This window comes from Parus major, chromosome 4, assembly GCF_001522545.3.
Source record: "Parus major isolate Abel chromosome 4, Parus_major1.1, whole genome shotgun sequence".
Taxonomy (NCBI): Eukaryota; Metazoa; Chordata; class Aves; order Passeriformes; family Paridae; genus Parus; species Parus major.
The window spans coordinates 51,111,754-51,125,924 of record NC_031771.1 but is presented as its reverse complement, the minus strand read 5'-3'; the positions used below and the strand labels follow the sequence as shown (position 1 = coordinate 51,125,924).

General features: G+C 40.2%; 1 protein-coding gene across 2 annotated transcripts in view; it reads right to left on the bottom strand.

Moving 5' to 3' along the window:
- The window catches only part of DHX15 (DEAH-box helicase 15), a 44,436-nt gene extending 32,667 nt beyond the window's left edge, over positions 1–11,769 (bottom strand). Inside the window, exons 1-3 of one of the 2 annotated variants that reach the window (XM_015624379.3) lie at positions 11,582–11,769; positions 5,407–5,755; positions 516–709 (exon numbers count right to left, since the gene is read on the bottom strand). In XM_015624379.3, the coding sequence (XP_015479865.1) occupies positions 516–709; positions 5,407–5,755; positions 11,582–11,649 (611 nt within the window). In that variant the 5' untranslated portion in view covers positions 11,650–11,769. Of the gene's footprint in view, positions 1–515; positions 710–5,406; positions 5,756–7,683; positions 7,734–11,581 lie in introns of those variants that run through there. The other variant, XM_033513550.1, reaches the window with a different exon arrangement.
- Positions 11,770–14,171: the final 2,402 nt, after the last annotated feature.

Here is a 14,171-nt window from a genome sequence, read left to right as displayed (position 1 = left end):
ATTGCAGCTAACAAGTAAAATACTCCTGACTATGTGTCCCTGAGCCAGGTATAGGCCAGTTTTGAATCTTCAGAAAGTTCTCTTTACTGAAACGAGCTACTGAACTTCACCAGAAGTACCCTGAGTAGATGACACCACACATAAAACATCAGCTGAATGCACAATAAAGAGAAACTGCATATTTAAGTGCTTTATTACAAATAGCACCTTAATAATAAAATCAGATCACCTTCTTATTCAGATCACCTTCTTTATGGATCATTCAAAATTCATTTCTATAGGGTACAGCAACTTCTTTAAGAAAAATGAATCATTTCCAACTCTATTCATGCCTCACACCTCAGGTTTCTCTCAGCTCATGCTACAAGCTCCCGTGTCTCTTCCCCACCCAGACATAAAGCATAAATCCACAGTCATTACTCCTTTCATAACTTTTCTCATACCCTACATTACCCTGTGATTTCCCTACCTCCAAGCATGCTGTTACACCTTTACCTGATAGCTCCCATACTTACTTCAAAATGGTTTTTGCGCTACTGCAGTCTTCAAACCGAATGGAGTAACCAACCTCCTGGCCCAGCATGACATCCATCTCATCAGCAACACGCTGTGCCACGCTCATTGCAGCCACTCGCCGGGGCTGGGTACACGCGACTCCCCTCTTTGGGCCAGGTAACGAGCGCATGTAGTCAACACACCATTGAGGGATCTGTCAAGAATAAAATTCAGTGTTAAACACACTTCAAATGGTCATACAGAATCTGTAACCTTTGTATTGAATCCAAAGTTACTTAGAATTCCACAGAGGTGTCAACTGCACACACAAAAATATCCAAAGCAAGAGAGCAGACAAGACTAGTTGGATCCAATGCCACGAAATAAAGCAGGCTCTTGTTAAGCATGTACATAACTATTTTCGAAGTTATCAAGGAAGTACATGGGTTCATAGAACATTTTAGCCCTGTCAGATCAATGCCTTTCACGGGTACTCAGCAGCAGCCAACATGCTCCAGAGCAACCAAAATTAAAGCTAACACACTCAAAATTTGAGATCAGTAGCACAGTTAAAGCTTTATAGTAAGCAAAATGTATTTTGTGTCTTGAAAAATAAAATGCTTGTTAAAATGTTTAAGCAAAAATAATTATTTTAGTAATAAAGAATAGTCTTAGCCAAGAAGTGCAACAAATAAAATGAAAAGATAATTATGTTCATTAGGCTTATTACTGTTCTTTGGAAATTACATAAACCAGACGTAAAACACCTATGCTTTCCTTTCTGTGTTAGCAGTTGCTATATTTGCCAGTCAGTAGTTTTCTGCTTCTATTAGGAATCTGGAAACAGAATTCCTACGGTCAGTAACAGTTTGATCAAGATAGATTATTCTCAATACATTCTCAGTGTGACACTTTATGAGGAGACATCTCCAGACCTAACTAGTTCAAGCCTACAAAAGACCAGAAAAACCCACTTGTTCTTAGTAATTACTTTCCAAGTATTCTTAAAAGCACAAAGAGGAAAAGAAAACACACCCTTTATACGTTGTACCAATGAGGAATAAGAGAGAAAACAGTATGATTTAAACCAGGAAAACATTGGTTCTTCATTATTATATTTTCACAGCAAAATGGACAGGAGTAAACAGTAAAACATAACTAGAAGCAGTTGAGTGTAGTCTAAAGAATTTTTAATGAAAAATATACTTCCACTACAGGAACAATAAAGCAAACAATCAAAATATGACAGGAGACTACTAGACTGCTGTGAGGAACTCAAATTTCTGAAAATCGTATTCAAAACTAGAACTAATAGCAGTTCTTGAACACTAACAGTAGCAACATGAAACCCTATCCTGTAACATATACATGGCTCCCCTTCTCCCCAAGTCACTAATAACAGCTCAACTAAGTATACTGGTGTATATATAAGTATATAAGGTGAAACTTTTTGACTTTAAACAGAGCAAGTCCTGATATAAATTTTGAACCAAGTTTGTCAGGCCACTGCAGCATGAAATAAAACCAATTTAAAAGTGATTTTCCAGTTAAAAGCAAAACCTTCAGCACTGGTGTCAAATGAAAGAAAAGGGCTCCACAGACTTCCTTGTGCTCAGCTGATACAGACAACCACCCAAAGATTCTTCCTGTCCAGCTTTCAAAGACATACAAACACCAGTAAAAAGGAGTGTGCCATACTACATTTTTCACTTCAGTCATGTCTGGGAATATACAGAACATTTCTTATCATTCGGTTCTTATGAAACCTAGCCCAAAATTAATTCCACTGACCGAAAAAAAACCCTATATCATCATCAAAACCCCTGACTTTCCTTATAAAAAAGGTCATTTTATCAGTATCAAAAGCAGGAGGAATGGCTTCAGTTAGCATCATTTAGTCTCAAGGACTTTCTCAATTAAGAGATATTTTCAAATATAACTTCCATAAACACAAGGAGGTAGTGACTATACATACAATGGCCTCTAAGATCAAGGATAAATGGACTAAACGTTGTTAAAGACTACTTCAAAGTCAAAGGAAAATCATTATTTTAAGGAATACATAGTAAGAGAGTGAGGAGCACTGCCCTCTCTGGCTTTTTTTGAGCCTCTCCAACTTACTGAAAACTTCCTCAGTTAAAAGCTACATGGTAGAACTGTCTGAATTTTCATTATTTGCGAACATGTATCAAGTTCTCCTGCACACTGCAAAGGACGAGGATTAAGCTAAACTCAGCATTACCTTGCTTCTGGACTTTGCCAAGAAGTCCTGCTGAAGAAGTGGCATCACTTATGTTACGTCAATATGCAAAGGAGATGCCACTCTACCATTCTCTTTACCAAAGTGAAACCATTATACCAGAACCACCTATGATCCCAGATTTAAAAGAGAGTGAACACTGCAATTACATTGATAACTCTTTCCTAAAAGAAATATGGCACAACCATTCCACCACTGAGCCTGTTTCCAGGCATTTAGAAAAATCAGTTAGCGTCAAAGATTAGGTTGAAATTATAAATCAAGCCACTGAAGACACTAAATAAAATGTCTTGGCTTCCAATATACTTCTTCACACTTTGGGTTTTAAGTCTATGTGAAACAAGTAAGAAAAGTTGCATCTTCTGTTTTTTCCACTGTCTGTCAAGCATTTCCAGTCTTGGGTGCTCTACAAGACTAATGGGAAAACATGCACATAACCACAAAATCACAAAATGGTTTCAGGTGAAAGGAACTGTAAAGATCATCTGATTTCAACAATCGTGCAATGGCCAGGGATGCCACTCACCAGACTGCTACAAGCCCCATTTAACCTGGCCTTGAACACCTGCACGTATGAGACACTCAAAACTTCTCCAGGAACTTGTTCTAGCATTTTACCACTCTCACAGAAAGATTTCCTAACACCTAATATAAAACTTCCCTCTTTCAGTTTAGAAGTAATTTATCCTTGCCCTATCACTATCTGCCTATGTAAAAAGTCACTTTCCATGTTTTTTTCGAAGTCCTCTCTAGGTAGTGAAAGGCCACAATGAGGCCTCCCTGGAGCTTTCTCTTCTCAGGCTGAACAAAACTAACTCTGTCAAACTGTCTAAATAGAAGAAGTCCAGATAATAATCAGAGAAGGGACTTGAAAGGCAGTACCTAACTACCAAAAAGATTATCCACTACTATATAGCCTTCAACTATCACAGTGAAAGAGAAGATATTCATTTTGGAAATAGTATTTTTCAAATGTTGCTTGCTTTTATTAGTATAAAGCTGACATTAATAGCTCATGTACACCTGCAGTTTGAGCATTAAAGGAATTCTTAGCTGCAGAAAAGCATTTATCTTGTTCTGATCAATGAATTTGAGAAGAAAAACAATCATCCCAACATGTTTTAAGACAGCAATTGTCCACAAAAAACCAATGTGACACTATCATATGCAAAACTAGTTTTTCATTAGGTGGCAGCAGGACAATTTTCAGTGGTAAGTCCCTACAGAGACATTGTCAATTGTTTAAAAATGCATCTGCAACTTGAACAAGCAAATTCAGAGAAAACAGAGAAGCTTCCAAGACAGCTTATGTGCTTCTGGTAGCTTAAATTCCATTTTAGGAAAGATATGTTAAATTACTTAAATCCTTTCAGAAAGTAAAGGTTAAAGTAGCAAGGTAACTCAAGAAAAGATTTATGCCTGAGGAATGACATTGACACAACCCTTAAACCTTTAAATTTTCAGATCACACAGGAAGTAGTCTTGTTTTCATTTAGGCACCCACCATTTTTTAAGATAATATTCAGGATACTGACTCTCACAAGTAACAACATAATCAAACCTTTCTGAAGAATTCTATACATTCCTGGTCTTGGCTTACACAGTTATAAAAAAAACAACAGATAATGTCGTTAACGCTACCCACTAACTTAACACTGGTTCCTAGAATGTGCAGCAAGGTCCTGCAACTCTAGATATTTCAGGCACAGCTATAAAAGATATCCGATATACTACTATGTCCTTCACATTTTCTCAACATCCTAAATTGTATGACCAAAAATTTACTGACTGTAAGACTTAAAAACAGAAGAATATTTTAGTCTTTATAAAATGGATTGTAGCTAACTTTATTTTCTGCCCACATAAAAGAATTTTATCAGATTACAGAACAAAAAACTTTTTTACATTACTTTTCAACAAAGACTTAAAACAGCAAACTAGAGGATAAAGTTTTGAAAAAGTTTGCCCTGCTATAAATACCCAGTTGTTCCTTGTATCAGAGATATTACCTGTTTACTGGCCCTCAAAATTTTTTTAAGGCTTGATGAGGCTCTGAACATCTGTTATCACTACTTTTGGTGCCCAGGAAGACTTTTAAAGCCATCAGTCTGCCAAAAAATGTGATTTTTAACTGCAGCACTAAAAAGCTCTACAAGCTCTTCAGCACCAAAGAAACACAAGACTCTACCTCTCAAGTTTGAATATCAGCAAAAGCTCATCAGATGTCAGACTACCATCTGATATTTCAATTCCTTCTATCTGTAGCAGCAAGCTTCATAAAACATGAACAAGTTCATACCTTGTAGCTGCCATCTACACAGACAGTGAAATAATTTGGCACCACCACTTCAGTTTATGAATTAGCACACTTCTGTCACACCATTAAAGCTCTATCTTCCTCAACCAGAAATCTATTGATTATAAAGCCCTATGAAAGCAGAGGCCCAGAAGCAGTACTGGATTTTTGAAGTGAAAGATGCTATAAGATTCTCCTCACCTTTTGCACTCATTAAGCAAATATAACATTCATCAAATTAGTTTTGCTAACAGTTTGTGTGTGAAGTATTCTTACACAACTGATTTCTCACACACATACCTAGCAACAGCCAATACCTTTAAAAAAATGCAGTATCATATAGATAAGAACTCACCTGTGTTGTTTTACCAGACCCAGTCTCTCCAACCAGCACAAATGACTGATGCCTGATCAAAATATCTGTAAATCTTTCTTTATATTCCCAGACAGGAAGTTGTAGCCTTTTTTTCAGGATATCGTAATATCGTGGGGTATGTGGTAGATTTGTGAAAGGGTTAATACTGTGTGGAATCATTGCTGGTTTTATAGCTGGTAACCCAGCAGCTGCGTAATATGTCGAGTTAGACGAAGGTCGCAGATCTTTTTCCTTGTCCCTTTCTCTGTCACGATCTCTATCTCTGTCACGATCCCTGTCACGGTCTTTTGAACGGTCATCTCGGTCCCTGTCCCGGTCCCGATCTTTCCTAAAATGAGTTAAGAGACACAGCAGAAAATGAGACACTTGAATATTTAAATGCAGAGGAGGATTTTTAGTACAACGCAACCCTAAAGGTGCCCACTGTAAAGTGGATACAAACCAAATCTTTAAAATCTTGCAGGCAGCTACCTGAAAGGATAAGCACCAAAGAGTAACAACAGTATATATGATGCATGCTCAGCATTAGCTATACACAGCTACACTTATTGTACCTAAACACTACAACAATTCCTCTCATTACAGGCAAGACTGAATAAAGCTGTCACACGGAGAGATGAACGTTTTATCTCCCCTCATCTAATGATTAGAATCAGCTGTGCAATGTAGATGTCCCTCAGATCTCCCCATCCCCACTTGCTGCTGCAGAAAAATAAGGGAACACTATAAAATAAAGGAACAAAAGGAATAAAATACGGGAACACTAAATAGTTTTGCCTCCTACCAAAGGAATTATACTCATCCAAAAAAAACTAAGATAATAAGCAAGCTATGGAAGGAAAGTTTGATTTTATTATTCCACAATTACTGTGTAGGTTTTTTAATTTTTTTTGTTTCAAGTCTTAAACACAATTCTGACTCAATCAACTATGATATACAGGTTGTTGAGTCTGGAACTTAAGACTTAAAGCCAGCCACTACAGTTCACAGAATCAGAACAACTTAGGTTGGAAATGACCCTTAAGATCATGGAGTTCAACTGTCAACCCAAAACTACCAAGCTGTACAGTATCTTCTCCAGTACCACTTCCTACCACACACTTAAACAGGATTTATGTATTCACATTTGTTCCAAATACTACATTGAAAAAATCACTGCATGTGCAAAAGAAAAACAGTATCCTCAAACTCTGACCTCAGTCTGAGAGTTTTTGATTCTGTAAGTCCACGTACTTGTTCTTGCACATAAATTCACTCTTCCTACAAACACACCCACAAAAGAATCCATAGTTTGACCCAAAAACTACAGCTACATGCTTTTAATAAAAATTCCCAATTCAGGATTTTGAAACAAGCTCTGCTTTACAAAAACAATCCATCTCATTTTAAACAAGATCAAGTTAAAAAAATTAGTGGCATCTTTGCCTGCAAAACTGAGGATATCCTCAGCTTTGTCTCTTTTTGTGCATTAACTGAAATCCCATCAAAAAGGCAAAACAACAAAGTCAACACCAGCTTTATAGTAAGTGCAGACATAAACATTTCTAGGAATATAAAGCAAAAAAAACCCACACCTCCTTCTTCACCAACACTCAGGCATGTCTAGAGACCACGTCCAAAGAAAACTCTTGCCAACACTCCTCTCCATAGCTTTTTTTGTTTTAAACATGCATTTGGCATTCAACTGTAACTACTGAAATAATACCAAATTCTGATTTATAGAGAAGATGCAGTAACCAAGATTATATTAGTACTGATTCTGTAAATTTTCATTAAAAATGTGCTGTGCTTTGGAAAAAAACACCAGCACTCTTGTATAAATGAATGTAATGCATGCGGCCTTTTTATTTCCCCTCAGTACTTCAATATATCATGACAGCAGAGGTCATATTAAGATTTTTTTAACATGCCTTCTTTTAACAGACTCCTTGAAAATAAAGGATTACAAAGCATACTGTAATTTTCCTAAAGATTCAGACGCTGAGTAATTTAAAAATTAATACCCTTTCTAGGTAATTTCTTTAAATCTATATTCTAGCTTTAACAATACTTCTAACAGTCAAATACTGTACAAGCTAGAAATCTCTTCCTGCTGCAAAATGCCAGGCAGATATTGCAGAACCCAATAGATGTTCACATTCTCCATATGGAAGTTACCCCTAGGAACTAGGCTCCATCATGCTACTCGGAAAGGTGTAGGAGTCTAACAGCATTTATCAGTAACAAAGCTATGGACTTGGCTGATGAGCTATTCACCTTCTAAACAGATGCAGGTATATCAGGACATGCATGGTCAGACAGTAACATCACTGGCAGGAAAAAGAAATAAAGGTGTAAAAGCAATTCAAGAATGATAAAGCCAGGGTAAAATGGAACAACACACTTCACTAAAGGTAGAAGTCACACTACTAATGTGCAGGTTTGTTTTGGGTTTTTTGTGCATTCTTTTGTGTATGTGTGTTTCTAAAGGATTTGTATGCTTCACTGATATCCACTTAAAGTGTGAATAAACCACACCAACAAAATCTATTCCTCAACCTTTACTTAAACATTATTACTTCAGCAGCTTCTGCATTGCAGACCATCAAGTATACCTTCCCCGTAGCTTCAGCCCCCGTGAAGCAGCCCTAGTGCTAAATCGAATAGATCCCCACTTCCTACCCTTCCCATGTGTCAATACAAGCATTTCACCAGCCTTGTGAAGAACCAACCCTCCCACCAGCATTAATTTTAACATGGATCAGTATCTCTGATCTATCCTCCTGAACACTCCCTTGTAGCACTTATATCCTGTGTTGGTAGCTACTTGTGTGGGCTTGAAACAAACAAAAATACAACCTCATGAATAAAAATCAGATTAAATGGACTACAAATACAATCTATCATGGAAAGTACCATTAATCCCCCATTTCTCAGTTTCTTCACTGAACTCTTACAGTTTTTTAATTGTACAAACAGAAAGGAAACTTATCAAGCTCTATGTACATTTCAGAAGTAAAAAAACTATTAATGTGTTAATAAAAGGAGTTGAGTCTGTTTCTTATTTTCAAAAAGCAGAAGAGAAGCAGGGGCAACCAGATTCTACCATAGAAACATTACAACATACAGCATGCCTTCTAACTTACTCTCTAACACTTACACAGCAGCACTTTCTTCCCCTAAAACTCTTCACCAGTCTCCCATTATTACTGAAGCTTAGAAGACACACACTCCCTTGGTCAACAAGCAAAAAGAGGAATGACAGTTAGGCAGCCATATTAATTTCCTTAACCTTTAAAAAATGTGGCTTGGCAGTTCTTCACTTACAAACCATCACATTTTGCTTGCTTTTTCGTTATTGCACAGAGAAAACAGAACTCAAAAAATTTAACAGTAAAATAATACCTTAATCACACTTGTCTTGTGACTGAAAATAACAGCCTCCATTAACAGATGTCAGTTGGGATCTTTTGCTCTGGTTTTAAGTAAAAAAGTCTGGTCTGCCATTTGCTTTTACTCCTTACATTCACACATATAACATATATGAACATGAAAGAAGCACTATAACAATCAAGTTAAATAATAGTGCTTTTTTTGGTAAAAAAACATAAAAACAGAAACAAAGACTCAAGGCAAACTACTGATCATCACAGTTCAAGTGTAAGCCCGTCTAACAGATCATCTGTATTTTTCCCCATTACTAAACACGGCAATATTTGATGCAAAAAATGCAATACAGCTAAAGGAATTTCTGTTCTATATAGAAATCAACCAAGTACAATTAGTCTGAACGATACATCCCACTAGATCACTAACTGATGTTACACAACTCAAATATATTTGAGAAGAAATTAACATATTTTAAAATAGTATGTATGTAATTCACAAAAGCACTGTAACCAAAAACCTTTAACACAATTTCTGTTTTTCCAAACTGTTTTATATTTCACAAACAATACTTCAAGTCTGGAAGAAAACAGATGTCATGCAGATGTTTAAGATTATACCAACCATTACAAACCTGTTGGCCAGGTAGTGTCCATGTGCCACTGCTGCTGTGTAGATCCACCCACACCAACAGAAGCCTCCATTCAAGAGGAACTAAAAAAATACTGATTCACTTGGAGCACCTTTCTTATTCTCCAGTTTGGAAGTAAGACACACTACTGTTCTGAATGTGAAGTGGTAACCATGCAATGACCTCATCCAGCTTAATCCAGCTCCAAAATCACCTAAACTGCAGAAAGGCACTCTCGGCACAGAGGAAGACAGGTACATACACGCTTTTAACAAGACTCCATGCCATCTTCCTTACGGCCTTGCATAAGCTGCAAAACTACTGGAAAATAAACCAACCATACACCATTAGTATGACTCCTGCTACATGAATTAAGATTCCAGGTCATCTAAGAAATAATCGTGCTCAGGAATTATGCTTACAGTGAGTTCTTCTCAGTCCTATACCATTTAATGCTTTTACCAGCAGAGGAGGGGACAAAGAAGGGGCTCGAGACCAGCATTTCTACAGCTTTTAGGTGCCATAAAGGTCAATGTCTTCTAGTTTAACACTGGTGGTAACTCACTGCAATACATACAAAATGGTAAGACCAAGAGTTCAGAATGACATTACATGACCAGTAAAAACAATGACAAATAAAGCCACTCCAAAACTATAAAACCCACCAACATACAAAAAAGGAAGTACTGACCTCTGATTATCTTTACAACCAGCTGTAATAGTCATAACCACATTTAAATAACGCCCAGTTTTGACATAACCACTTGATAATTTTACAAAAGCCTCTACATACAGAAAAGCTGTATATGTACAACTTTTCTGTAGCCTAGAGCCATTTCAATCTCTGGGAAATCCTACAAAAATGCACCGACTGAGACAAATTGCTCAATGTATTTTTTAAAATGTGATTATGATGATCCTACAGACAGGAAATAATAATTTAACAATAAATTTTTCTTTTGTTTAACTGAGAAAAATGCATCAAACTCTAGGGGCTAAAAACTGAAGCTGTACAAGCTTACCTTAAAAAAAGGCAAGTTTTGCAAAGACTGTTTATCAGTTAATATTAACTGCTACATTAGACTTGGAGTGATTGTAACCGTTGAGAACAAACTGAAGGATTTTTCTCTAGATAAACAGTCCAAAACAATGCTGATCGACTTTAGTAATTGTTTAATTCACGGAAGTCTCCCGTCCTCCATAAAGAAGGCCAGACTAGATAAACACTGCATTTCTTTGTATTCCTTGAAACGTCAGAAATTTATTTTAAAGAGCCGCCTGCCTTTCCTCCCCCTCCTACCCAATTAGAGGGGAAAAGATTATGTAAAGAGAGCTCTAAAACAACGCTGAATTTAAGCATAGCACTAGTGCATTGTCTGTGTTCCTACAATTACATTAACCTCAAAAAACACATGCTTTAGTGTGTGCAGCACAGTCCTAAAACTTCAACCTTCGCAAAACTAAGAAAAAAAAAACCCACTCCCTTTCCCCCTACCTCAAACCCCTTCTCACCATCGATTCCTACTTCAAGCCAAGCACATCACCAAGGGTGACTGGGTGAGAGACGTTAACAAAGGAACACCAGCGCAGGCACTAATAACACGGGCTACACACAAACCTCCTGTTCACCTCTAGGCCCACGTCTGCCAGACCTTTCAAGCCACAGAATAAGTAAACAAATACAAAGGAAGGTGGAGAGGGAGTGGGAAAATGAATAAAAATATGAAGGCGAAGAAATGCAAACAAAGCGTGGCGCGGGGGTGCGGGCCCAGCAGCGCGCCGCCCCCGCCACGGGCGCCCAGCCCAGCCCACTTGCCCAGGCGGCTGGGCCGGCGCCTTCCTCCCTTCCCCCTCCCGGCGCCGCCGCACGAGGCGCTCCCGCCGCCATGCGCCCCCCCCGAGGGGCCCGCCGGGCGGGGCGGCCGATACCGAGCCAGGCCCAGCGCTCCGGGGAGCCGCGAGGCTTCGGGGCCTACTCGGCCGAGGCAGCGCCGCTGCGGCCTCCCTCTGCCTCGCACGGCGGCCGCACCACGTCCCGGGGAGCTCCAGCTCCGGAGGGGCGGCCGGAGCCGGGGATGGGGCGCGGATGGCGCGGGAGCCGCCGCGATCCCCCCCACCCGCCCCGCCGCGGGCCGCGCCTCCTGCGCCACCCCTCACCCGTCGGTGGTGCGTTTCTTGCTGGAGCTGTAATCGTCGCCCAGATCGAGGCGATGGCGCTTGGACATGGCGATGGCGGGCGGGCGCTCGGTCCGTCTGGCGCTCGGTCCGTCCGGGTGCGGCGGGCGGGCGCTCTGTGCTCCCTCCCCGAGCAGCGGCGCGGCGAGGCACGGCCGACAAAATGGCGGCCGGAAGGAAGCGCCGGGACCGCGCGATGCGCTAGCGCGCGGGCCCGTTGGCCAAAGCCTCCCCTGGGCGCCAGCCCGACGGCCCCGCCCCTCCGCGCGCGCTCCCGCGGCGACGCGAGGGGACCGGGCCGCGGCCCTGCCGGGAAAACCCCGTCACAGCATCAATGGATCACGGGATCTCCGAGGTGGAAAAGACCCTTAAGATCATCCAGTGAAACCGTCCACCCAGCACTACCACTGTAACCACTAAAGCACATCACCCAGCGCCAGATCTAAACACCTCTTGAACACCCCCGGGGGTGGTGACTCCACCACCTCCCTGGGCAACGGATTCCAGTGCCTGAGCACCCTGACAATGAAAGATTTTTTCTAATATCTAGTCTGAATCTCCCTTGTTTCAGCTTGAGTCGATTTCCTCCGGCCGTCTCGCTGCAGGTACAGCTGAAGAGACCAGATCCCAGCTGGCTGCAGCCTCCTGCCAGGGAGCTGTAGGGAGCCTGAGGGTCCCCCGAGCCTCCTCCAGGCACAGCAGCCCCAGCTCCTGAGCCGTTCCTCATAAGACAAGTTTTCTAGACCTTTCCCAAGCCTTCTGCCCTTCTCTGATCACACTCCAGCACGTCACACAGTACTAGAGGTGCAGTCTCACCAGTGCTTTCTCCCTGTCCCTCTTCACAGCCGTCCTGCTCGAGTTTACAACCTTTGCTCAGCCACTTGAAGCACTCGCTCCTGCTACCCGACTGTTGGAGAAAGGGTGAATTCACAGAAATGGCTCAGGTAACAAACATGAAAGTAGTCAGGAAACATCGCCTAGCTGCAGTGACCTGTTCCACAAGTACAGCCAGCTCAGCAAGTGGGGCTTTGTCCATAGATTCACGGTCCAAAGATTTGCTGTAATTACTTTAATATAGCTATTAAAGTATTTAACTTAGACAAATTCATAGGTTATTTTCTTTAACAGAAGAAGACTTCTGTCCCTAGTTTTAGATAATGTAACAAAAATGGCACACACAGCTCTACTGGAGTTCTAAATGTTAGTGTAACAAAAATAAGATTATCTGCTTAGAGTTATCAACCAAAATAAATATTCCTCGAAATTGGAGTTTGAAGTTTTCCCGTGAAGCTCAAAGTAATTTTTAAAGTTATACTACAAAAAACACTGGAATTCACCGTTTCCAGAGGATAAATACTGCAGAGTAATTCTCTCTATACCAAATATCAAGCTTACTTGTTATGCTACGGTAGTCTACACTGAGCTGCAATGGCTGAATGCAGCTAAAGGAAGACTTTCTACGCATATTTCCAAGTGAGTTTTAAATTATGTCTATCTTAAAAAAAAACAAGTGTTCATTGAAATAGAGTGCTTGAATAGGACACATTTGGGAGGGGGAAAATAGTGGCTAGGTCTCCCTGGAAAGTAGCAAGAATGGGAAGAATATAAAAGCATTACATGCATTAGTTGGGATGAGAAGCCAGTGCTGGGAAGTTCTGAGAATGTTCTGAGAATGCAATGGAGAACAATGGGAGTGTGGAGAACTATGCAGCTCTGTTTCAGATCTTTATTTCTCCCCACTGTACACGCCAGCATAAATGTACTTGCTATCATCTTGCTCTAGATTACCCTGTGGCCAATATCAGGGAAATTTCTGCTTTAGGAGGTAAGAAAAAAGCAGGTATATCAGCTGGTATGAAATCTGAGGCTACAGGTCAGCAACAAATGCAGGAAAGAGGGGAAGAAGATGTTGTGCTAGTTGGGGTGAACAACTACTTGTGTGCTAAGACCCAGGCATATCCCACAAACCAGTTCACTCTGTTAACAATTGTTAACTTCACAAACTTTTGAACTCATCCTCCACCCAACCATGCTTTGAGATATCTGACTGCATAATAACTGATCTGGTCCCACCCCAAAGGGTTTGCAACTGTAAGAACTTCCTCATGAGAGCACACACATGCCTTATTTTGCTAATGCAAATAATCCTTTTAACTTCAAAGGGATTAACAAGGAAGGAGTAGCAAAACTAAGCATGTAGGTAAGTGTTTGCAGGATCACAGCCTAAATATGAAACAAGAGGAAAAAAAAAGACTGGTAAGCACAAATTGACATAATGGCAAAGTGATAAGCATTACACTAAAAGTCTAAAGGATGAAAGGAATATGTAAAATAGAGCACATTTAAGCATATTTTCTGCCTTTTGGAAGGCATTTGTTAAAAAAGAGGTTTTTATTTCCACCCCCACCCTAAGGCCTTTTATATCCATCCATAAAAGTAAAAATCTTAGGTTAATGAAACAGGATACATTTGTATGAGCTTCCACTTGACTATCTAGTCTTCTACCCTTTATTTCTTACCCTAGAAGTTTTAAAATCACTAGTACCAAAATCCTCTTAGCCAACTTCCAGTG